Source organism: Cuculus canorus, chromosome 11 (assembly GCF_017976375.1).
Source record: "Cuculus canorus isolate bCucCan1 chromosome 11, bCucCan1.pri, whole genome shotgun sequence".
Lineage (NCBI taxonomy): Eukaryota > Metazoa > Chordata > Aves > Cuculiformes > Cuculidae > Cuculus > Cuculus canorus.
In genome coordinates, this window is record NC_071411.1 from 10,573,715 (window position 1) to 10,600,352 (window position 26,638).

A 26,638-nucleotide genomic window follows, 5' to 3' on the forward strand; every position below is an offset into this window, starting at 1 on the left:
TGGCAAGTCCACACCAAACACTGTTCCCACTGCAAATCCAGGAAAACTCATCTAACTGCATTTGACTGTACACTGGGATGGATGGAGAACTGGCAGTATGATCCCACCTCTACCTAGCAAGCAAAAGTAACTCGGTGGCAGTGTCTTTTTAAAGTATCCCACAGTTGTAATTCACCCATTGCTCTAGGTAGCCCCAAATGTATGGGATTTAATTCTGCAGAGTTCACCACAAGGAGTGAGAAGTGGTGAAGAAAATCCCCAAACTGGCCGAAATCATCACGAGTGAGGTTGGGCCATCTGAACAAATTTTTACCTAGCATAGACACATAACATAGTGCTTAAGGTTAGAAGTCTAATGAGCTGTCAGAAAAATATCAAATGCTGCAAAAGAAAAAGCCCAAACAGTCTCCCTCAAATGCACGCACACACTCATTCAGGAAGGCAAGGACAGATTCTCTACTGGCTCAACTCTAATAACACAAGCAAGGTGGCTGGAAGCCAACCAATCTGTCTAGTTACATCACCAAATGCCACTCAGGTGTCTTTGCTTCCAATCTGCAAAATGCTGATAATGTTTATAAGCTCCTGCCTCAGAGGGAGATCATAAGGTGAACACCAATGCCTAGAAATCTTGAATAAGTGATTAATGCCAAGAGAGAACAATCAGAAAAACAGCCTAAGCAATCTTGCCCTTCAGTGCTGCTTTATATACATCTGATAACCTGGATTCACCCATTTCACCTCTGTTGCATTCAGAATGCAATTAATAACAAAATGATTTCTTCAAATTATTAGAATAATTATGTTTATGCATATGCATTCTAATGTATTGCTCAGTGCAGGGCTTGGCAAATGCTTCAGGTGTATTTCTATCTAAAGAGTGTTCACGTCTGTCACTTTACACAGCTTCTACTTCTAAATTCCTCATATTCTAACCAGGGCTAGATTTTACCTTTAGGGCTTTCTTGTTATTATCCCTTTTAGAAACGGATATTTACCCTGTCTATCACACAGCCCTTAAGCAAACTCAGACTGCATAGCTAGTCAAGTGAATGATATAACTACACTTCAAGTGAGCCTTGAACCCAGGGGACCGGCAAAATAGCGTACAGACTAGTGTCAGGGCCATAAGTAACAATTACAAATATCCTATATAATGGATTCTTTTAACGAGGATTGCTTTGAAGTTCCCAGAAGGATTTAATAGGAAGCAAGAGTATGGCCTTGCCAGTTCCCCAGGGCACACTGGGATGTGAAGTAGGTTTTTCTTTAAACAAAAGTCCATTTCAACTTGTAAGGCTTTCAAGTAGTAGCTGCTATCAGGGGTGTATATTTTTAATTCATCAGGTTTTTTTACGATGTGCTTTTCGTGAGAACACAGAATGTATCCAATAGGAAGAATAATAGAAGCAGTTCTTAGGTGAGATAATGACATAATTATAGAAATCAGTTAAAGTCAAAGTGGCAACGACATGGCATTCTTATAGCCTAAGACAGGTTCTTAGGATCTGGGTACATAAAGTATGTGTTTTCTTTGTTGTACTGCAAGTGTATTCAACTGAGACCAATCTGCTGTTGAACTTTTATCTCAATAGGGATGAAGAAACTCTAAGCTCAGGCAACATAGGGAAAGCGATTGTATTAGACAGATGCTTGCACTACCACATAAAGCTAGGAAATTCTCACTTCATTTCGATTAGAATAATACCCATTAATTTCAGTAAAGCAGGCTTTCCCACAATGAATCCCAGAAAGGATGGGAGGCTTATCATACTGATCAACCTAAAACCCACAAAATGATGTAAAGATGATTCTGCAGAGTCAGTATGCACCATTGCACATGGTGCTTACCTCTTTAGAAAAAGACAGTAAGAATGAATTGCTTATTTGAAAGTTGGGCACATTTTCACATAGTGTACTAGATAAATAATGAACAGCTCATGCACTGATTTCAAAGCATTTTTCTAGCACAATTTCTCCATCCACACACTATGTGGATGGAAGTTTTGCCTAATGGCACAGGGTAACCATTACATTTCTCTAACATTGCCCCGTGGACAGCAAATTTAAGCTGTCCTTCTAAAAGAAATTAAGGAAAAATCCTATAGAGTATAGTACAAAACATACACTTTCCATTTTTAAGACAGTTTAATGGTGAACTCCCGACTTCCCAGCTGAGGTACAGCTCCACAGGCAGGAGTGATATTGCACTCTGTGGCTGAAATCCCACACCCACTCAAGTTGAGAGCAAAGCACCTGCTGATTTCGGCAGAGCCAGGATTGCTTGCTGTAAAAAATTATGGTATGGTATAAAACAATGTGGAAAGTTATTGCTTTCTTATGATGCTTCCATAGCACTTTTCCACTTGGATATATGGAATGCTTTTGTGTTTCTTGCCATTTTCAAGCACTCTGCTGCAAGCAACTGGGCATCCCATGGCTCTTGTGCCTCCTCTCTGGCAGCCCATCCTCACTGGCATCTTGGCAGCCAGGTGCTATTCCTGGACAAAGCCCATAACTGCGGAACATTAACAAAATAAAATGGTGTCTGATGAGAGACATGCCAATGTTAAGGGGAAAACTGAGTGCCAGAAGAAATTAATTCCTCTGAAGAATATCATAAGTTAATTGTTGTGAGCTCTAAAAATAGGCCACAAACGGGACATGTGATACACGTTCCCCCTTTGCAACGGCAAAATATGGCATTCATCATTTATGAATATTTACCAATGAAAATGATAAGATTTCTATAAACAAACAAAAAAGCATATTATTTATTTCTCTGCCTCTGAACTGCTTATACTGATAACTCTGTCAGCATCAATAAACCCTTTTTATTAACTTGGAAAGATGATCTAAACTACCTGCAGTGGCAGACACTGCTTTCAGCCTCCTCAGGACTGGGCTAAAAGATATTTTTTATCAGCCACACCTTTGACTACTTTGCAAGGTATTATTAAGATGAGTGCCTTCAGAGAAAAATTCAGAGATTGCCAATATTAATTTTCCCATCCGAGCCAGTGAAAGAAAATGTGACTTTAAGTCGAGCCAGATGCATACTGTTTAGGGTCTGAAAAATCATCATGTTTTTCCCTGAGAGATAACTATAAAATTGAGATTTTGAGTCAGGCAATAAGATTGCAACAGCAAAGGATTACTTTTACCCTAAACTAATGCTAAAATCAACAAGATATTGTACTGCTGAAAAACATCAATCTTGAGCATGTTTCACTGCATCTTTCCCCTATCTCTCCCTTGTCTGCTTTGCAGATAAAAACTTCTGGGTCAGGTGAAGTTTGAAAGTATCTGCAACACCGAGATCAAAGAATAAACAGCAGAAAGTCTTACCAATGCTTCCACAAATGAAAGATTGCAAAGAGGCTTCAAGAAGACCTGGCACAGTGCATTTGTGCACTTAGGGGTGTGATGTAGTTGGGATCAGGCCAAGGAGCGGAAAACCCTGCTCAGAGTGAAGGAGTCAACGGGGAGCATCCAGGGAGAGCTGGCTCTCAGAGGAAAGCAGAGTCACTGTACAAACCTCTACATCATCTAAATTCACAGTGCTTCAGCGCAAGCAGAAGCGTGCTAGAGAAGTGTACAGGACCTTGGAAAATCTTTATGAGATTATGGCAGGGAAGAAACAAAATTAATTCATATTACCCCTTAATTGGAGCCGGCAGTACAGAAAACACACTAATTTAAACTACATTTAAATTGTTTCCATTTGAATGCTGTGGACTGGAAAGATAACAAATAGTAGCAAATTATTTTCACCTGCTTAAAACAAAGCAATTAATAGCACTTTGGTTATCTTACCTGGAAAACCAGGCTCTGTTGAGAGATGTTAAAGCCAAGTGTGAAACAGTGTGCATGAAACATAATTAAAATTATGACCTAAGTGATCTTCTAAAAGATCCCAAAGGAGTCCTGAAGTCAGAGCTGTAAGAAAACAATTCCTCTCTGCCTCTTGACTTTGTTCCTGAACATGCTCCTAGATGTCCTCCCCTGCCTTGTGCCAGTGCCCCTTCCCCTTCTGCCGCCTGCCCCGAGCACTGGCACGGCCGCGGGGGCTCTGCAGCTGCCCTCTGCTGCCCAGCACAGGAGCAATGCTTTCCAGCTGGCTGCATTTCTCTCCATCATTTGACCTGAAATCCTGGAATGCATTGTTCCCTTCTCTCCAACTACTGAGGACCAATTAAAAAAAGCCTACAACTCACCCAAACTCATTTCTGACACTGCCTAAACAACCCTCTTCCTAGCAACATCACGACACTTCTAGGTGCAAATCCCTGGATTTTGACCCAAGCAGGTAACAATACACGGTTATAAAGTAATCACTCAAGTAATAATTTCCTTACTTACACCCACATTGAGTATATACAGCTCCACATGTCTAACTTGTTTATCCATTAAGTGAAGAAATAATTGATTTTTTTCTAATTATTCATTGTATTTCGTAAAAAAATCAAGGAAACTAAAATTCTGTGCAGTTGTCAAACAACAGGAGCACAAGATTGAACAATTCTCTTTTCAACTTTTTTTCCCCAACTGTACTAGTTATGGCTTTCATAATGAGTTAGATTACAAAGGTATTTTCTATTTACTCATCTAATAAATTACAAGCAATTCCATTATTTACTCTTCGTACTTATTTTTCCTAAAAACTAGCACATTATCCTCCAAACAACCCCCTGAATGTGATGGCCGTATCTCTGTGTGGTGTCAAGCAAATCAGTGTGATTCAACTAAGCAACTCGGGCACTCACAGAGTCAGAGCCAGGTTCATATTTCTCACAATTTGGTAACATACTACTTTTCAATAGAAAGCTGAAACCAAGATGACACCTAGAGAGAAGACTTGGAGAATTTAGATTTTGTCTAAGTCAATCTCCCAGTCAATAAATTGCCCATGCACGCCATCAGTCACATTTTTGAGCAAACCACAGCTCTGATTCTGACATGCGTGACAGGGGAACCAGGCAACAGGGAGAAAAACAACATCTCACCAAAGGACTGTTAATCTGAAGCTATCATCAGACATGAATGACAAAGTTACACTCAATACAAACTCCCTGTGTTAGAGAAAAAGGTCATAGTTTTATTTTAAATAACAAGCATCGTATTTATTGCTCCATTTGTTCTTTCCAGGAAAACATAATGATAGAAAAGACTGAAACAACACTTCAACTTCCCATAGGTAACCGGTTCTTACTAGGTACATCCTCTCCTCTGAAAAGAGTAACTACTCAATAAACACTGGATAGAAAGCAGTATTTCATACAGTTTGATACGGAGATGTTTCACATACCTGCACACATCCCGATTGCGCACTGCACTGACTATGTCTTCTGAGAAGCAAGCAGTACAATGAGACCCAACCCATGATAGGTCTCCTTCTGCTCATACTCCTACTGTACTAAAACCTCCTTCCCGGATCATCTCCGTGTCTCTGGATCAGCACAGAAAGAAACTGATGCCAAATCTTTTGTCAGGTCATTTCCTTAGGAAACAACTTTTCATCCTGCTGTGACACACGCAGAGCTTGGTGAGGACTTTGGCTGGCTCCTTTGCTCTTCAGGTGTCCCAACATTCCCAGACAATGCCCAACTGGCTTCACAGGACCTGGTTCAGCCAGCGCAGGGTGGCTTTGCTTGCAAGGCTTGGATGGTGTTACCTTTACCTCTAGAGACAGGGTCTGTAGTGTTGCAGCCCTGTGATGCTACTGGCAAGTTTAACAACATATATATGGGAATCTGTGCAGTACAGGGATGTTTGGCTATGGGGTATTTCCAGCAAGATCCACCACTGGGAGAATGACACTGTCTTAGTGCCCCAAAGGAGATGAACCTTGTATGAGAAAGACCAAATGGCAGGGGTGACTGTCCAAGGCTCATCAGAGATCAGCAAAGACACTCTTGATATCAGAACCTGCTAAACATGTTAAAAGATATTTTAAACAGTATTCCCCAAATACTTTGTAGTTTACATACCAGTTTAAAATAGAATGTGTAAGACCACCTTAAACTGCAGGTCTATTGACATTAAAAAGATGTGCACACTTAAGAGAACGTGTGTGTGTACTTTTGTTATTCTAAATAGAACATAGATATTACTTAGATATTACATAGATATGTACATAATACAATATAGTATTCGGATTTTTTAATATCATGTAATGATGATAATATTTGGGGTATTTTTGCACTGGCAAGCAAAAGAGGGCAGATGCCTGTGCACAGCAACTGCATGGGAAGTCTGAAATATTTCAGTATGGAGCACATGCAATGCCATATCACTGAAAGAATGCAGTTCCTCACCTGAAAGGAACACTCCTCCTTTTCTTCTAGTTAGCCTCCTTGAAGTAGTTAGCAAAGAGTTGTAAGTAATGAACTTCTTAACAGAAAAATCAAGAATGTTCATGAAGTGCAAAGGGGCTAAATTTACTGGAAAATTTATTCATGGTATATAATTCTATAATAATTAAAACTACACTCTAGGCTGCATGGTTAGAGAGTACAATTTTTCTGCAATGAACATTTAATTTTTTTGCAGAGTCTTGATTTCAAATATCCTGGAAATGTTTAATGGCTGATATTAATAAGAGTATAGATTTAATATGAAGCTCTTTATTCCATGGACATGATAAGCATCATGACAAGTGGTGTAACTATGGCAACTACATTTTTTATTTTCTTACTTTTTCTGAGCAACAAGAACAGGCATCTTAGTAGATGCAGTGCTGGACTCTTCTCCCAGGTAAGACTTGTTACAAAGGAGTAACTAAGCCAGATATCAGATGCCAGGACTGGAATGCTTTTCTTTCCTACTACATGTTTCCTTTGTGTTTCATGGTCACATATATGTATTTAGCCATTAACCTAATTACCTTCCTTTTTTTTTTTTTTTTTGCTTTTTGCAGTAAGGCTAGAAAATAAAAACACGCCTTTGTTCCTTGCTGTCAGAAAGAGTTCAAAACCAACAAACTCACCTAAAGTCAAAATACCTTTTTTTTCATGAACAAAAGGATGTTCTTCTCTTTAATGAATCGGCATACATCGCTGAAAAGATGCACACAGTCTCTTTCCTGAAGCCAGTAAAGAGAGAAAACTTTGTGATGTTTTCCAGAGGTGCTGCATGTGAAAGTGATGCCTGTTTGCAATACGAAATACTGAGAAAGACCAATTTCTTCTGTGCCAATATTTTGATTTGCTGCTGCTTACTGGCCCCCCAAAAACAAACAAAACCAGGCTCCTGTTGCACAAATATATTCTCCATTTGCTATCCGTGTCAACATAAAACAATATCTATCTCATTTTACAGTATTATTTCATGTCAGTGATGAATGCTCAGCTGTGTCTCACGCTCGTTTTCCTCACATGCTCCTCCAGTTCATCAGCACTGTCATTTCCAAGTGCAACATTGAAATTTTCTATGGGTTTGTTTTTCACAAGGTGACAAAATACATCAAGGTTTGAGCAAAACCACCAAAGATACTCAATCTCATGCAGGGATTGGCCTGTATAATGTTAATGATACCTGTGTCTGTGCATTGCAAATAGAATACCTGTACCAGAAGCACGACAGCTATTAGGAAAAAATGGCTATAATCAATGGGCAGTTGTTGGGATATTTTTGACTTTGTGACAGCCATCATTTCTTTTCTAATTCTGTTGACTGTAGCACACCTCAGCACACCATGATTTTGTACCCCTGAGGCTTTTCTCTATTCTTATCTAGACGATCTTTGAACAATTTTCTCCATGCTTGTAATCATGCACACAGAAAACTGCATGGATTCACACCTTTATTTTGAGAACTTAATTCACCTGTAATATCGCTTATTTTCAGTTTTCCTGGCCTTTTTACTCCATTATTATTGTGATTAGCTTTTTGAACTCACTTACTAAATTTTCAATAGGTTTGTGAACAAATACTCTTTCAGCTAACCCACTGTCACTGGTTCTGCCCACTGGTGGAAACGCTTTGCACCCGCTTCTCTGTGAGCTGTTCCGCTAGAGACTGGACTCCAGTGATTGTGAAAAGGAGCATTAACCCATCAGATCTGCTGGAGGGTTTTTACAGTGACTGAACTTCACTGCCACATGCGTTCAATCCTGTCACTTCAGCGGCACCTATGAACAGACCTCCTCTATACCTGAAGGGGAAAATAATTAAGTCACTCACTTGATACAGGTTTTACACCTAACCTTACTGTCTGTAGAGATTTCTTCACAAATGTAAGCTACTCACTTCTAAGCCAGATGTTAGATGTCCTTAAAATAATTCATTCTGCTTTCCTTTGCTCCTTGCAGTATGTGACAGCTGTTAGGGTGCTGATGGCTATAAACTGATTGCACAGGAACTGAAGCGGTTTCTTCATAGATGTTTTAACTCAGCACTGAATTTTTCTTTTTTTTTTCTTCTAAATGAAAAAAAAGGAATATTTATACTTTGCTTTGGCAAATAGGAAAGTACAATGCCTATCTGAAGGCACGCATTACTGGCTGCTGCTAGGAAGAGCTGAGCAAGATGATGTGTGCGAGTGAAGAAATCCCTTCCTGCTCTCACTGAGCTGAAGGTAACTGGATTACAGCAGGGAACGGCCACCGAGCATCAAATTTAAGCACAACCACTGCACTTCACAGTCCATTAGAATTATTTTCTTTCCCAGAATATCGCATCTCAAGCATGCACTGAAGGCCTTTCTCTTCTGTCCTGCCTGCATACCAAGCCTGAATAATTTAACTACCCTGGGGCTTTTCTGCAGAGGTAGTATAACGAGATGGGGAGTACTTGGGGCTTACACCACGTGCACTGCCTCAGAAATCAATCCACAGCATCAGCTGGTAACGGCTGCTTGTCTATCTAATTGTTAATGATAATAATTTATTAAATTCAATTAATTGTTTGTAATAACCACAGGCAAACTAAAATGGCTACAAAACAATTTTGTAGCATTAAAAATAACCAACTGTGAGCAACATGAAGAAAATCTGCAAAGACTCTAAAGTGTAAACCCTCAGCTTTAGCTTTTGTACTACCTCAGGGGACAAAACACGTTACAAGGTTTAGCATAGGCTTCCTTCAGTCTTTGACTTAAAGGCTGTTATTTGTTCTCTCCTAAAATTCCTTTCCATCTACTTCCAGTCAAAGTATCCACACGTTCATCCTCAGTGGTCAGACAGCATTGCACATCTGAGTTTGTAAGTCTTTCTTGGGCTTGGAAGATTCCTGATCGGAGTCGTGGGGATGCTTTTGTTATAATTACAGTAGCAATATCAATTAAAACAGTACATATCCCAAAAGCTGCAAGAGGAAATTGTAGTGCTTCCTGTTGCTTAGGTAGAGGGAAAAAGAAATACACCACCAAATACTGCTATGTTCTAGCCTGGGGCGATTCCAATGATTTCAGTGAAATTAAGCTGAGACTTCCAGGTTTGATTTCATAATCCTACAACTCTTTATCTGAGTCACCTTATCGACACAGATGAGGGTCTGAGGGCACTACAGCAAGATTCCACGTGAGAACACCATCAAGTGAGTTCTGTCAAGGTGACATTTACCCTGCTTGGGAGAGGGAGAGTCATTATAAATATATTGAATATGAGAGAGCCAAAAGTCTTTGTCTTTTCCCTGATATTACAATTTATGAATTTGACAAATTCTCCCTGAGAGGATGTAAGGAATGATAAATTTGTCAATGGGAGAATTTGGTGCTACTAAGAGTTTATTATGCAAAAAAAGTGAGAGAAGGACTGGTGCATAAGGTACGACAATATATGTAAAATTTACAGCTCATTCTTCTTCCAAATTTCCTAGGAAAACATATCACATAAAAAGACAAAGATAAAACATGGAACAAAAGAGGAATACTAATACTAATATACTAATTAATACTCATTTGTTTCTCAAAGTCTTATATCTAGCTATTTAGCTTTGAATATTCAAAGTAATTGTAGCCATTAATAATGTATTTTGCCAGCATTGTTCAAACATAAAACTATAAGGTGATCATTTAAACACATAAGGGATTTCAGTTTAAAAAAAGAAACAGTCTGACACTTTCCTGCATATCTACAAGACTTGTATCATTTAAGTCACAAAAGTGCCAGACAGTCTGCAAAAAAATTAACATCGGAGAATGCAATTATGTGAATATATTAAAGTGCATCATCAAAAGTAGTTATTTTGAGATGTAAAAGGAAAATAATCCAATCCCCAAATGTTCAGACAGGAGGAGACCTGGCACAGGCTGCAGGGAGAATGCTGCTGCACCTGGAGGCGGCAAACTCCCCAGGGTCTCATGTCATCTACTGGTGCGCTTAAGAGTCCCACCAGCAAAATTTCTTCGCCATAAAACAACATTATTGTCTTGAATAATAATTCCATAAGTAGCTGGAGTCCACCCGTGCTTAACAAAGTCAAAAGGATGAAGACATGGCTTCCCTTGAGCTCCTCTTAGGTCTCATCCAAGCAACAGTTGCAAAAGATTATTTCAGAGAGGTTTTAAATGAAACCTTTAAACAACACAGACTTCTCTCAGCCATACGAAGTGCTGTCAAGGTTTGAGAAGTATCTATCCATTGTGAGGGATGGAGCTAGTTTTCCTCACAGCAGGTGGCACGGGCTACACTTTGGATTTGTGCTGTAAACAGTGTGGATAACACAAGGATGTTTCAGTTACTGCTGAGCAGAGCCTACACAGTGTCAAGGACTCTTCTGCTTCTCGCCCAAGTCCACCAGCAAGGAGGCTGGGGGTGCTCAGGAAACAGGGAGAGGATGCAGCCAGGATACCTGACCCCAACTGACCCAATGGACAGTCCACATCATATGGCATCATGCTCAGAATATAAAGATAGGGGAAGAAGATAGAAAGGGAGGATGTTTGGAGTGATGGCATTTGTCATCCCAAGCAAATGTTAAATGTGTTGGAGCCTTGCTTTCCTGAAGGTGGCTGAACATCTGTCTGACAATGGGGAGAGGTGAATGAACTCCTTGTTTTGCTTTTCTTGCATCAACGGCTTTTACTTTACCTATTAAACTACCTTTATCTCAACACATGATTCTTCACACTTCTACGCTTCCAATTCTCTCCCCCATTCCACCGGGTGGGTGTAAGTAAATGTCTATGCTGTATTTAGTTGCTGGCTGGGGTTAAACCATGACAGAGGGATACCCTTCAAAGTTTGAAATGTCATCAGAAGAGTCTAACCTTGCTTTGCCAAGAAAGATAATTGCAAACCACCTTGTATCATTCACAAGATGGTTAAAGAAAGTATAATTTCTGTCACTAGTTTTGCTGCTGGGCAACAGGATGCTGTCATGGATATATAAAACCTGAAAGAAAACATTGATTCAAATAGATACTGAGACCTTGAGAAACTAGTAAAAATTAAAATGCAAATTGAATATGCAAATGTAAATGGATGGGGGGAGGAATTATGTACTCAGAACAAAAGTCCTGCTTTTCCAGTTTTTTAAAGGAGAAATCTGGAGACAGTAGCTGCTCTGGCCCCAGGCTGGTCACAGCAGAGATGGGGTGCTCTTCTGCTGCTCCATGGGGAGCACTCTTCTTTATCCCAGAGCCCCTGGCTATATCAGTGGCAAAGAGGTCCAAAGACAACATAGGAAAGGGAACTCACCAAAACAAATGCATCAAACCTATCAAACAGCACATTTAAGTTTCACTGGTCACTATTCAGAGCATACCAAACTATGTTTCCCAGCGTATTGGTCTTAAGGCACTCTAGGTCTCCATGTCTTCACCTCTTTAGCGGTTGTATCTGTATAAACCTTTTAGTTTAAAAAGTAAGACAATATAAAACAAGCAAAATTGTACCCATGGAAAACAGGCCTCATCACGGACACCCCTTGGTGTGTACAAAATTAAAGGTTGTTCAACTGTTCAACCTTATCAAATGTAGCTGAGCTATGGCTTGGAAAATATCTGCTACTGTGTAAGTAATTTCTGGAATAAATACATGCTAGTTTCTGGCTTAAACAGCAAGCAGAAGGGACCTGTATGCATCTCTTGATCAGTGTGTATGCATTGGAGTCATGTTCCTAACAGGGAATGACCACTGGTAAAGCAGCTCAAGAGAAAAAGTATAGGGTGATGATAAGAAAGATAAAAAAAAATCACCTGTGGACTGTAGAAAACTGGCAATCGAAAATGCACGTACAGTTCATAGTGTGGCACAGCAGTAAATTGCATTTTATATGCTTTATCAAAATAAGTTATGCAAAGTTACATAAAAATTAGTTAACGTTCTTGACAGGGAGCAATTACAATACAGTCTGCTGCAAACAGAGTTTTGCTAATGCTCTAGTAAATACTGCTCGATCAATGTTGAGCAGTATTTCTGTAAGTCTCCAAAAAGAAACATTACAAGTCTTGCCCTGGTCCTCCCCTTTAGACAGGACGTTAAAGGACTCGCAGATGGCAGCGTCTGGGACTGTGTCACAGGCAGGAGACAAGACACAGAGTATAACTCAGGGAAAGGCACCAGCCCTGATGCTGCAGTGACCTCGCTGCAATAAAACAGACATTCCCTTGATTTCCCATTTATTGGCTGGGTATAGAGTCATAAAGCAGTTTGGGTTGGAAGGGACCTTTAAATGTCACCTAGGCCAGCCCCCTGCCGTGGGCAGGACATGGTCATAGACCCACAAGATAGTTTGGGTTGGAAGGAACCTTTTGAGGTGCTTCTTGTCCAACCCTCCAGCAGTGAGCAGACAACACGATGAGGCTGCTCAGAGCCCCATCCAACCTGACCTTTAATATTTCCAGTCACGGGGCATCTACCACCTCTCTGGGTAACCTGTTCATGGTCCTCTGACCTGCGCCCAAAACAATAGCAGTTTAAGTTATCAGTTGAGAGCAGGGAAAATGCTCAGGTTTTCATGTAAAAAGTAGATGAAAACAGGAAGCAAAGCTGAGCTCCTGCAGAAGAATGGGACTAACCAACTCCTAATCCTGAAATAAAATTTCTGTAGCTCACAACACTCACATTTTCTAATCTACAGCTAACTGGGGGGCATCTGTGCTCTTCAAGAACTGAGCCCTCCTCCAGGAAGGTGAGAGAAAACCAATTCTGACTGAAAAACTTACTAAAAAAGGAAGTGACTTTGTTCATACACCTTATGCTTCAGTGCCTGCACTATTGCTTGGAATCCGTTCTGCAGATGAAGTTTTACAGACCGTGGCGCTGAGGTCATCACTGTAGCAGCTGCACTTCTGGGGTTGGTGGTGGTGTGCCAGGCGGCAGAGGTGGATGCCATCACTCCTGCATTGCTTCTTGCACAGACTGAGGGCAAGATATGAGGCTCTGCTCCCCAAGAAGCACCCAGGCAGTACTGGGGTCACCCGCAGCATGACTCATGCCATGATCGGCCAAATAAACTGGAATTTACCATGTCAACAAAATAATTTACATGTTGGGAAATAGGAAAATATGTATTAGGGACTATTTTGGAGTATTGCACAAGTTTAGCTGGATGTATCTCTGTGCAATACTTTTAAAATAAGGATATTTATAGTAAATGTTTAATGTTTCAGTAAGCCATTCTGGAATAAAAACAGGTGCAGTGAAGAACTGTCAAAGTCTTTCGCTTATCAATTTTTACTATGAATTCTCATTTTTTAGCAGTCTCCACTGAATAGAAAATCCTTCAAGTGAGGTTAAACACAGAGCGCTTTCTCAGGATAAAATGAGATAGAATAAAAATTAAAATGATGCTTCACTCCAGAAAATAATTATTCTCTATCACATACTCTAAGGTGTGATAAGCTACAAATTATTACACAGTTTAGACCCAAAGCCTTCAAAGAGTTGCCCGGTCCCTAGAGATGCCAATGCTGGATGGTGGATGTGGCCCTGGGGGTGCTCGGGGTCTCTGGGACTGCACACAGGAGATGGAAATGGATGTGAAATCCTTGGTACTAGAGGGTAACTCAAACAATTTACCTCTTTCAACATAAGCCCAAGATCAGTTTCAAACCATGTCATGACTTACATCACAACAGCTTCATTATAGCATAATCTAAGCAACTGTATATATATTCCAGGAGAAATATGACCAAGAAATGTAATGACTTCACACGATGTGATGCTGCGCATAATTTACAAATGATCTCAGCACTTTGCAATCACCACGGAAATTTCTCTGCATACAGATCAAGTAAAAAATTACTTGAAAAGTAACCGAAAACCTTTTGGAAGCAGCACATTGTGGCCAAGGCTTGGGAAGAGAGTGGGTCCATGGCTGATCTACCTTCACTCCTAATATGATAACAATTGTTTAACAGCCTCAGTGGTGTTAATGGCCTGCTCTGTATAAAAGCCAACTCTCCCAGCTCTAGCCTTGCAGAGAGACACAATGATTGGCATTATCTTTGTCCTTATTACACTGAAGTGAATCCTTATTAAACAGTTTGTATTATATACATGCAAAGTGCTCAGTGACTCAGGCATGCTGAAGGGACACGCTGAAGAAAGCCCTACGGTCTTTGCACCGGCTTAGAGCTAAAATTCACTGAACTTGGCGTGAAGCATCAGACAGATGCCCTCAAAACATTATGGTCCTTGCTCACCAAATTCAGAAGGCAGCAGGAGAGAAGAGCTGTCTTTCTGGGACTTAAATAATCCACCTGCAATGCCTGAGCGTCTCACAATCATCATCCACAAAACGTAGTGCAAAAGTAAGGGAGCATGGCACCACTTGCCAGCCTTGCACCAGGAGGTTCTGAAAGCCCAAGGGACTGACCCAGGCCTTTCAGATATGACAAGCACGTTAGTCACTGGACTGTATTTTCCTCCTGACCTGTAAGCATATTGCTTGGAGATGGATTGGAAGAAATGGGCAGCAGATATTTCTACAGTACCAAATGGGACTCAATATCTCTACAGAAGCATTTGGAGTTTCTTTGCCTTGACCAGCTGATGGACTATTTTTTTCTGTTGATCCAGATACCATACAGAATTTTTCAAAATTTATATTTGCATCACTCTAAACAATAAAGAAGTCCTATTTGCCACTCATGGGAAGCAATTTAAAACCATTATAAACGCATTTCTCGATGAATCACACAGCAGAAACTGATATAGTCAAGTAACAGCTTAAGCACTGTGTTCATACTTACATACAAATACATTGCTAGCAAAACGTGTCAGTTTACAACTAAGTTGATGTTTTCCTCATGTTATTGCTTTGCTTTTAATATAATAAATTGTTTTTTTACTGTTGTTTTGTACTCCTGGAAGAACAAATCAAAATGTAGCAACCAGAGCTACAGCAATCAGTCCAGCTGGAACAGAAACACTCATGGCTGAGAAATGGATAACAACACCTGATGCACAAGAACACTGGTGTGGGCAAGACCATCACAAACCCAAACCATCCTCAATGGTAGCAACTTCATAGCTTTCTGTGGCCCAAGTTTCAAAATCTGCTTAAAGAATCCGTATGGCCGATCGCTTTTTTTATTACTTGGATGACAAAATTATTGTATGCCTTTGCAGAGAGCAATTCCTTGCACTATACAATAATGTTACATGGGGAAAAAAAAAAAAAAAAAACCTTTTAGCAATCTGTGTGAACCCCTTATTCTTTAAATTTGAAATGGTTTTTAAACCGTATAAAAAAAGCCAAATCTCAGGAGAAATAAAGTATCTCCTATCTCTCTCCTATTCTTCTCACATCTCTTCTTTAGCAATTTCATCTTCATATAGTTGCCCTTTTCTCTTTCACATTTGATTTGCAATAATACTTTGAGTGGCTCCTTCTCCTCTCTGACTACTTTGTTACATTTCCCTCCACACCAGCCACCACCGACCTGTCTGCTCTGGCCCTCCAGTGAGGCAGGTCATCGTGATGTTCCTAAAGAGCTTCACACCTCAAAGAAGGCCTCTGCCTGAGCTGTGTAAGTTAGAATAATGAACATGATTCACATACAATAAAAAGCAATTGGAACTCTACACAGGAATTTGAGTTGAATTGAAACGGGAGCTGTGGCAATTTACAACAGCTAAAGATATTAGTATTTTTTCCTGTGACTTATAGACTCAATTCAAGCAGCATTCCTACCTTTGCTGATGTAAGTTCTCACCTATTAACAGATCAGCTAAACGTTTTGAAGCCTGTATACAGCAATTTCTTCTAGCACCAACCACATGATAACACAGTAACTATGCCAGCACTTTTCATACCTAGACAAAACCTCAAATGAGTGGACAACGCTTTCTGAGAGCACACATGGAATTGAAGATATGAGAAATAATTCTTAATAGCTGTTAGCTTATTATCTCTAATATCAAATGCTTTCTTGTTCCCTTACTGGAAAACCAGTAATTTCTGGCTGATGAAGCCACAAATACAAAATCAGCTCACAAGATCACCATGCAAGCAGGCACAACGCTCAGCAAAAGTCATCCCTCAAAAATTGTTCACTCGTATTCAGGAGTGGTCACTGGGACCACCCATTGTGAAAAAAATGTTTTGCAAACTCTTTTTTGAGCAATTTATAATTTTAGAGTAAAGAAGATTGCTCACACACTAGCAAATGTTATTTTTACTCTGCCAGGCAACCCTGCTGGCAAAGCTGCTAGAAATGACTTGAAAACTTATTTGTGAGATTTGATTGCCATAATTAACTTACGATTATTTGTTTGTTCCTTTTTTAAAAAATTGTTATAAAATATCTACATCTTCAAAGGCTTTATTGGGATTCACATCCACTGGTGGGAAGTAGAAGACCACCAGTCTCTTGTTTTGTTGGGGCACAGCACAGGGATTAAAGTCACCCAAGTCCTGCACCTCTGCTTTTCAAAGCAAGCCCTTCACATGAAAGCCTTTGAAATGGTAATGGATGTGTGAACAATTTTTAAGTTAGATACTTGTTTAACATAGCTGCAGTAATGCACATTTTTCATTTGTAATAATTACAATAATGAAAACAATTTGAGAATAAAGAAACTAGATTTTTCCTTACCTTTTTGGAAAGCAGGCAAAAGCTATACAGTAGGTGGAAGAGTGTACCAAGTAACAGATTTTTGAACACTCTTTCTTACTGGTGGTATGCAGTCTACAGGAAAAGTAAATACATTGGTATGTATAATACGTCTGTTCACAATAAACTCTTCAAATTTTGCCCTGTCACGGAGGCCATGACATTAAACCAACTGAAGAGCTCAGATTAGAGCAATGATAGTGGAAAGCTGAGAGGCGCCACTATATGAAATTAACTCTGGGCTGGAAATAAGTGAACCAGTACACAGAAGTTCAGGTACCTCTGAACATGGGAGCAGCTGCTCAGAAGAGTGGTCTGCATGATTTTTTTCCCCTTCCTCTCCCCTGAACAAACTCTGGAACATTTTGGCTTTAGTTTAAGACCCCTCAGTCCTTCCTCACGCTTGCAGTTGCTCACAAGTTCTTTGGTGTCAACAATTAGCCATTTTAGATTTTTTACTCAGAACGGTGGACTAGGGAATGTCATGTCAGTGATGTTAAGGATGGACAGGAATGAATACACAAACACACCGGGGCACAGCACAGTGGTGTCCATATGTCTGTCCAAGGCAGGAGACGTTTGTGTTCCACATACACTATCCACGATTTACAGAAAATTTACACAAAGTCAGTGTTCATTCTCAATGCATGGAGGAAGGTGAGGATGGACACACAGCTCTCACTGCTGTTGCGATAGAGAGGAGCTGACACAAAAGCACAGTTTTAAAATGGAAACATGCAAATGATACCCAGTCTGCCTGGGGACAATGGGCAGCGATTGCACTTCACTGCTGAAAAGTGAATTGACTGCCATCTAAGTTCTACTTACTGCTAACGAAAAGAGAAAGAATAATTCTTCTTGAATATGTCTGCACAGGCACTGAGCCCTCCAAGCACCTGCTAACTTAAAAGTCCACAACCTCTTAACCCTGTTGAAAATTAGACCCTTACAAGCTTTAAGACCTTAAAGTTTTCTGGCTTGTTCAGGGTAACACACTCTTCCTTTGCCATTTCTCAATAAATCTCAACTAAACTCATCAAAGAAAGCAGTATCCTCCCATGAGCTGTTCTGTCTTTCCAATAGTTGTCTGTCTCTTTGATGCACTCAGTCTGTGCCACAGAGATGCTGCATGTCTCCTGTTCAATACTGTACACTGCTGGCCTCTCTGCATTACTAATCCTGATCTCAGAGCTTTATTGCTATAGCAGAAAAAAAAAAAAAGGAAAAAAACAAAAAAAGATGAAAACTTGACCACAGCCATTTTCACAGACTGAGATTTTTTCCATGAGACTTTTTCCATGAAATTGGAAATGGGGACACTGGGAGACCAACAGTCCCTGTGCTGCCAAGTCCCAAAAGACCCCACTCCAGTTCCTGCAAGAAAGCATCTTCTCAGAAATGCCACTCCTAGAAAGCACTGGCCAGCTTGGTTTCCTTCTCACAGCTGCTTCAGGAGAGAAATGCATGAAAGCAAATACCCTTCTAGTAAGATATGCTTGACCAGTCTCTGAGAAGCAGAACATCCTCATTACCAAATAACTGAGATGCTGATTTTCCTGTCACTTTGTTTGGCAAAGCCATGAATTAAAACAAGTTGCTAGAACAAAGGAGTAACAACATGCAATCTCAATTGAAGTTAAGTATGGGTTGGAGGTTCAAATGTTTTTCTCATAGTCTGACACTATGCTCTTGCAGCTGAAGCACAAGCAAACAACCAAGCAGAAACCCTCAGTACCTGTTCACTCGATAAGAAACATCTTCCCAAATAGTGTGAAATTTGACCAAAGACACAAGAGCAGAATGAACTCATTACACAGATGAGAGCTGCCGTGCACTAAATTCTGCTCATCTGAATCTGATGCAAACACATATTAGCAGGAAAAGCTATTGAATGAGTAAAACATGCACATGCCAGATGGCAAACTAGAATGATTAAGAGAGTTTTTATAAGTAATGCAGTTTTATATTGAAAAGCTTGGCCTTAATATGTCCCGTTCAGCATGAAAACCCTCTCAGGACATGGCTGGGGAGCTCAACTTGTGAAATTTCTTGCTTCCCTGATATCCTAAATTAAAAGCTGCAACACAGTAAGTCCCTATTCCTCTTGATGGGGAAGATCTAAGGTTACTGCATTTCAAGTGCTTTTCCTGTCTTGTTAATGCAGTTTCTTTTATACTCACACTAAAACCCCAGTGCTTGAGTCCTGCTCCCTAAGTGCTCTACATTTTTTCCAAGCTCAAGTTCATTCATATCACCTGAGAGTTGTGTGCAGTGTTTCCACATGATGCTCAGCGCTGCTGCTGAGGACCATCTGCTCTTAGGAAGCCACTCAGGTAAGTAATAGGCCTTTCAGTTTTACATGCACATATTCAGTTCATTAGGCATTCTTTTACAGGTCTACTAAATCATGGAGATTTCTTTCAAGGCTTTTTTTTTTCTGTAAAACTGTCCACGTTCTGCTTTTCCTTTTGACTCTGGCAGATAAGTAGAGCAGGACATAATTTTGGGCTTTGTCACCAAATTCTCCAATGTTTGGAGGTACATGAATCCCATGCTGGTGGATCAATGTTAATGGATTCTTAGGAAATAGAAATGGCAACTCTAGTCTCCAGTACCTGAACAAGCCATGAAGAGCAGCATCACCAGGAAATATAATAGAAAATCAAACTGGAAAACCCAACTGTACATTTCCACTTCCGAGAAAACCCTACTCCAGCTTAGCTTTGCCCAGTGTTGATGAGTTTCAGACTCATCTTTTAAACCCCTTCAATTAATTTACTTTCAGCCTGACATAGTTCCAGAGGAGCCTGTTGCAGAATTTGCTACCAGAACTTTCTATCCCTGTGCTCCTCAGAGCAGCAGGTCACAACCAGGAAGGTACCTCCTGCAGCTGGACGGTTTTTCTCTGTAGGTAACTGTTAGCTATTGTTACTTGATCAAAACCAATTTTAAAAAGAAAAATACTAAAAATACATTCTTTCTGTTTTATTCTGAAAGAAAATGTTTTAAAATGAAAAAATGCTCCTGGCATTGATGTAAACAACTGGGGGGGATATTTTATTCACACTTCCTATTTTCCAATTGGTAAAATTATGAAAATTTCCCCATCTGCTGTATAAAATACTTTTTGAAGATAAATTCCAATGAAAACTTCAAAACCTTATTTATTTATGGACACCATATTCAAAATTTCACTTGCCAGGTTTTGCTTGGATAACATTATTTTTGAGCTCATTAGTATGGTTTTCAATTTTTCCACATAAAAATGGACCTGTAAACATTTTCTTTAAACAAATTATTTAATTAAGAAAAAAAGAAACCCCATTCAGGTATTCAATGAATCACTTGTATAGATTCAACACGTGCTGAATGTTGCCTGATTAGGAAGTTGATTGTCAACCTATTGAACACTATAGGAAAGCTCTCATCTACTGTAGTAGTAGCCTGCACAGGGACTAGATGTACCCAGATACTTTAAGTACAGCAGTAATTTATTTAATTTGATTTTCTAATAATTTTTGTTAGCACACATATCCAGGGAATAAAACAGTAGTGGTAGGTGCAGCTGATAATACGAACAGATGGTACTATGTATATAAATAATTAAAAGATTTAAAAGAATATTTATTTTCCAAGCCATGAAAAAATTAAGAGGCCAGTACTTGGAGAAAGACATATAAATTAATACTCCGCATGTTTCCTGATTGGTTAGGTTGAACAAACACATTTAAATTCTTTAGAATTTATTACATGTAAGCACATGAGTTCACAGAGAGCGTTCTCCCTTCACGCAAACTAATTTCAAAGTACTCAGGGTTTTGCCCCCAGTGGACTTAACCCCAGCTTTAAGTCAGAATTAAGAACAGCGGGACTGAAGACTGAATGCTTCAGGCAGAAACTGGTAGATCTCACCAGCAAGGGTTTCTGTCCCTTCTCCTGCCCCTTCAAAACATATTCCAGTATATAGTCCTGGATGAAAAAAACGCGTTTTATCAAAAATATGGGGGTTTAAGGAAGCAACATTTCTTTTTAATAAACTTATCTCCTTCCCAGGGAAGAATCTGACTGTTCTTTGGCTGGGGAAAATATTCTCAGAAGTCTGAAAACAACAATAAGATGCAGCACAAGAGAATGTGAAGAGGGGAAACCCAGAGCAGGAAACCCTCAAGCTGTAGTGCCCCCAGGAGTCTACCTCTGTTTCTACACTGAACATTTAATCATCAGAACTTCCACAGTTTTCCTGTTGTTGAAGTCTTTGAGTGGAAATTTTTAGGTTTTGATTTTTTTTTTTTTTTCCAGAGGAGAAAGCAATTCCAGCTCATTTGACCAGAACAACAATTAGTGAAATGCAGTTCAGCAACACACACTCACCTGCCCTTTCCCAACTGTCTTTCCAAATCCCCTTCCCTCCTCCTTCTTTCTCTCCCTCCAACCTCAAAGGCCCTTTCTGGTCTCAGATAGCAATTCTCCTGGATCTCCTCAAGGAGCAGTTGGAGTCTGCACACTGGACAGCTGGAGCTCCGTGGCAGCAAAATTACAGTGGGCATTAGGCAGAGACCACGGAGAGTGGAAGGGGTTCTTTCACCATGGCCAGTATGACCCAACAGAAATTTAACTTTGCAGAGGATTCCGCAAATCTCTCTCTTGCTGAGTAATACTCTACCATGGGAAATATCCGTATTTCTTGTGGCAGTGAATATGACTGGAGGAGGCATAATTTGGTCCTTAATTTATACAATGCATTTCCTTAGTTCTTATGTCAGAAAGTTCAGCTAGCTCAGTTTTCAAACATAAATTTTGTTTTTCCAGTTAGAATATGTTTTGCATACCTGCATCATGAGATATCAGAGGAAAATACTTAAGGGGTGAATAAAGGGAGGAAAAGTGCTGTGTCAATAATTTGCTGGCTGTTTCCACTTTGCTTTGACAGCAGAGTTTCTGCTTTGAGGCAGATATTCAGACAGCAGTTAATAGACAAGAAGTGGCAGGGATTTCACAGCAAATTGATGAACGGATCATGGGCAAGGAAAGGGCATTTCTCCACATTCAGATCCGTTTTTCATAAAAACTGCAGACCTTTCCAATATGCTACAAAGTTGTGCAGCTGTCTCCTTTCTCAACTCCTTCCAGATTCACATGCAAATCAAATTTGATGGCCTCAGTATGTAATCTTGTGCTACAATATACCATGCCATGCACATTAAGAAAACTGGAAGAATCTTTTTGATCTATTTTACTTTTAAATCCCTGGCAAGATTTGTGTTCACTTTTATAGGATCAGATAAAATCCTTAAATGAGAATCTTCAAGGATTGTGAGATTTTTGCAAAGATACTTATCAAGAAACAAAATTATAAGTTAAGTTAGCAGAGCTATCAAAGAGTTTGATACTTGTCCCTCCATCCATCCTGGAAACTGCACCTACCAGGTTTAGGAAGGTTTGAGTTTGACACAGACTGCAGGGTCCAGAACACAAGGATGCTGCTGATCTCTCACTCAGAGGAGGGAAAGGAGGAAGAGTTACTCACAGCTACCAAATACTTTGTGAGGAGTTGCTGCCAACTCAAAATATGAGGAGGAAATAGAGAATTTAAAATAATGTATGGGAGATGTGAAAAAATCTTTAACTGATAACAACAAATAATATGAAGGTCCTAAGATCCAGGTATTGGTCAATGCCTCCAAAACCCCCAATCAGTCAGTGAACAGGAGATGAGCAGTACTTACTGTTTGGGTCTACGTTCTCACACAGCTCCGTTTTGGCTTCACCGTTGGGTCTGTCGCTGGGTTTGTGTGAGAGCCGTGATGACATGGTTGCTGCTGTGACCACAGCCTTGAAGCTGCGTTTCCGTTTCTGGACGTTTAGCTCGGGATGGAAGATGATGATGTACACCTTCGGCATGTAAAGCATCCCCAGGGCCACTGAAGCACTTAAGTTCATGGATATTGTAAGTGTGGTAGTTTGTATGTAGAGCTAGGAGACACAACACATGAGACGCTATTACAAATAAGATGATTGGGAAGAACGCTGTAGTATTTCAAACATTAACTAACCAGTTAAAAGCATTTTTTAATGAGTTTGCAACTAAATATGCATAAGCCAAGACCTTTGCACTGCAAAGTACCGTGAGGTCCAACACACATCAGCTACTTGTAGTATCCACTATCACTTTGGATGCTCAACGTTAGAAAATTTCAACATCCTTAAAAATACAATTTCTGCTGTATGCTTAAGGTATAGCTTTAAAGAGTGAAGATCAGATTTGGATTTCAATAATGCTGGTATAAATTCCAGTTTAGGCTTACTGTAAGTTATAAAAGAGGAACTATAATAATGCAGATTAGTTAAACAAACAAACAAACCTTTACTTTTCTTTTTAAATGTGAGGGTGGGATTTTTTTGGTTTTACCGTACTTTAATTCTCTACAATTCACCAAAATACCTTTGCAGAGAATACACAATGATTTGTGTGCTCATGACATTCAGCTATGCTTATTATGAAAAAACAGTACATATGCAAGTCAGAGAACAGGTACTATCAGGAGACGAGTATTCAAAGAAATCACGAGTATTTAAAAACATACTCTGCAAATATACAGCAGTAGAAAGGCTTTTTTCTAATTATCTTTTCCAAGGATACACTTAATAGATTAACTAGAACAATTCTTGTGACTTAAGAGAGTTATGCACAGTTAAAAGTTAAAAAGCACAGAAACAGCACAATACAGATGTGGGAGAGCTGAAGAGGGAGCAAAGTCTCTGTGGATCTTCTTCAAAAATTAAGTCTATTGTAAATCCATATAGATGGGAAAATCATTACACATTGAGGGTGATTTCTTCAGAACATTATTTGCTCTTTTTCTCCTATTCAGTGCTAATCAGTCTGAATTTCTAGTGGAAAAAGTCCGTGAATAAATATAATGACAGACTAAAACGCTGACTCTGCCTAGGTATTTCCAAATTCCCGTATTTAGAAAAATATAAATGTCCCCAGACTTGCTAGCTATATCTACATAGCAGTTGATATTACAGTGATTAAGACCACCACTGGAAGCAATAAAATGCCTTATAGAAAACATAAAAAACTTGCTGTGCATAGATGCATCTCCATACAGATGCTGCAAAGCAAAACTAAAGTGCACTCTCAGTTTCTATTTGCTCATTATCAGAAGGAAATGACACTGATGTCATCGGAAAATTTGGCAAAGTCAGGAAACTGGGACATAACCCATCTCATCTTGTGAAAAGACACGCTGAGCCAAGTTACATCATTTGAAGCTGGAAAGGCACCCAAGAGGTCACCTTGTCTAAACTCCCGTCCCAAGAAAAAGCCATTTACACCAGAATACTTTTGTCAGATCACCGTGTCTATCCACATCCTAAAACCATTCTCTGATGGAATTTTCATTGCCTCTTAACCAGACTCTTGCAGGGCTCACAGGTTTCCCCAAACATTTGGTTTGTACCTGAAGGGAGACTGCTGACAGTCCTTTCCCGGTGGCACAGAGGGCAAGTGGCCACCATACCCTTCTGTTACCTTCTTTTGTATATTGAAATAGTTACTGTCTTTTGAACAACTTTTAAAAAGCAGTGTGGTACCATGTTGCCCCTGGTCTTTGACAGATAAAGGAGTAATTTCTCCAACTTCAGCCACTGAGAAGATCTCAGACCCTTCTGTCTCCCTCTGACATGGACACTGCTGTTGACCCACTGCTCCACCAAGATGCAATGCTCCAAAAGAGTGTGGTGCTCTACTGAGATCTCCTTGCTGAAAGATTATTTTCTGAAGTTATCTTATAGCATTGCTGTGAAACACGATATTTATTCTTTGCATTCAGGAGTGTTGTTGCCCGCTGCTCTCCACTGCAGAGTTACTACCTAGCTGTTATTCCTCACCTTACACCTTGCAGCTGAATGTTGTTACACTACAGATATACGCTCTATAGTTTCATTTCTATGTCTATAAGCACTGTATGCCTATTTATCTTGTAAGAACATTTAAAAGAAAAATAGTTTGCAATGCATTTGTTTTCTTGGAGCTGATCCTATTACGTTATATTCACATAAATCAGCTGTAACTCAGCCAGAGTCAATTGCATTGCATTGATATAAATAGCATAGATTTAAATATTAATTAATTGAATTCAATAGGTATTTGAAAATTGGAAATTAATATATAAAATACAACATTTAAAGGCTGAAGGATAACCAGGAAGATATCAGTCTTATGATGAAAGGGTTTCTAACTTATTATTAGTTTTTATACTTGTTAAGTAAAATGATTAGTATTTCTATTTTATTAAGATCTCCTGCAATTGCTAGAGGAGCTGCAGGTACCAACACCCTTAAAGGCCAGGAGGATGCTGTGGACTGCATACTTGACAAATTACAACGCATCTAGGAACTGTCTGGCTCCCAGCTCTATATTCAGACCACACTTCTCTGTGCCAATGCTTTGGAAGAAAGCTTGCCTAAATAATGTCTGCAGTCCTTCTGGTTAGGACTGAAAAGGATGCAGCTCTGTAAAGTGTTTAATAAGAATTATCTCTGTTTCTATATACAAGATATGCATTATAACTAAACCTGACAGGCACTGAATACTCATTAAGCTGTATTACTGAATGAGACCTACCTTGCTACAAGGTTAGAAAACATCTATGCCGGTGAAAAGCTCTGTGGCAAATAGAGAAGTAGTACTGGTTCTTCAAAGCTATGTTTTGTTCTGCAGTTATCTCAGATGACTTTAACTCACAGAAAGTCTGTTCAAACAGCCATATGGTGAAAACGGCACAGTAATATTTTGAAACTAACTCTTGATTCACTTGCCTAGAGAACATAAAAATCTTGATACAGAAAGCAGGGATTTGGACCACAGAGGGGAAAAGGTGAAGGGGAAGTGGGAAAAAAAAATAATGACACAGTATTGCCAGCATGACACACGTAATTAGTTGTTTAAGTTCCGCAGACAGAAATAGCATATTTATGTTTGATTACAGATTTTCCCTACGCAAATCTCACTTCTTCAGCACGTAAAACAGCTCCCCATAGGAATTTTGATTAACTTGTCAGTTAGGCAAAATAATTTTCTATCACCATACTCATAGAAACATATGTCACAGACACACTGTGTGTGATAGCAACAAAAAAACCTAGAAAAGCAGAAGGAAAGATGCATCTACAGCAACAGATACTTTCAAAAACACTATATAGGAAGAAGTTTTCAAATATATCCTCAGTAGAAGCATTTGTTACCAATGTGTGGCATTTTCTGAGTTTTGGATCAGCTGATGAGTTTGTTATGCAATACTAACATTTCTTTTAAGAAGGAGAAGATAAGAACAAGTGAAGATTGTGCAGCAAGAGAAGATGACACTCTTTGCAAGGTCTTTTGGACTATGACACACAACCCACACTGAGAACACGTCCCCTGTGCAGGAGCTGAATAACTACATTTGAAGAGCTTGTGGGTTTGCAGGTAAAATCAGCTACCAGTGAAAATCCACCACCAGAGTAATTTGCTGTCTGCTGAGCTGCTGCTCCTGACATGAGTGTTTCAGGCAGGTGGGCAGCGAATTCCTGAGACATTGCAGATCATTCCCAAGGGCAGATTTCTGCACCAGAGCTCAAGGA

At 39.6% G+C, this 26,638-nt stretch overlaps 1 protein-coding gene across 3 annotated transcripts in view; it reads right to left on the reverse strand.

The window, feature by feature from the left end:
• GRM7 (glutamate metabotropic receptor 7) overlaps nt 1–26,638 on the reverse strand; it is a 303,115-nt gene that overhangs the window by 13,825 nt on the left and 262,652 nt on the right. For 2 of the 3 annotated variants that reach the window (XM_054076665.1, XM_009565813.2), the window contains 2 exons: nt 22,735–22,981; nt 16,991–17,083 (listed from right to left, as the gene is read on the reverse strand). In XM_054076665.1, coding sequence (XP_053932640.1) covers nt 17,013–17,083; nt 22,735–22,981 — 318 coding nt within the window. In that variant the 3' untranslated portion in view covers nt 16,991–17,012. The remainder of the gene's footprint in view (nt 1–16,990; nt 17,084–22,734; nt 22,982–26,638) is intronic. The other variant, XM_054076664.1, reaches the window with a different exon arrangement.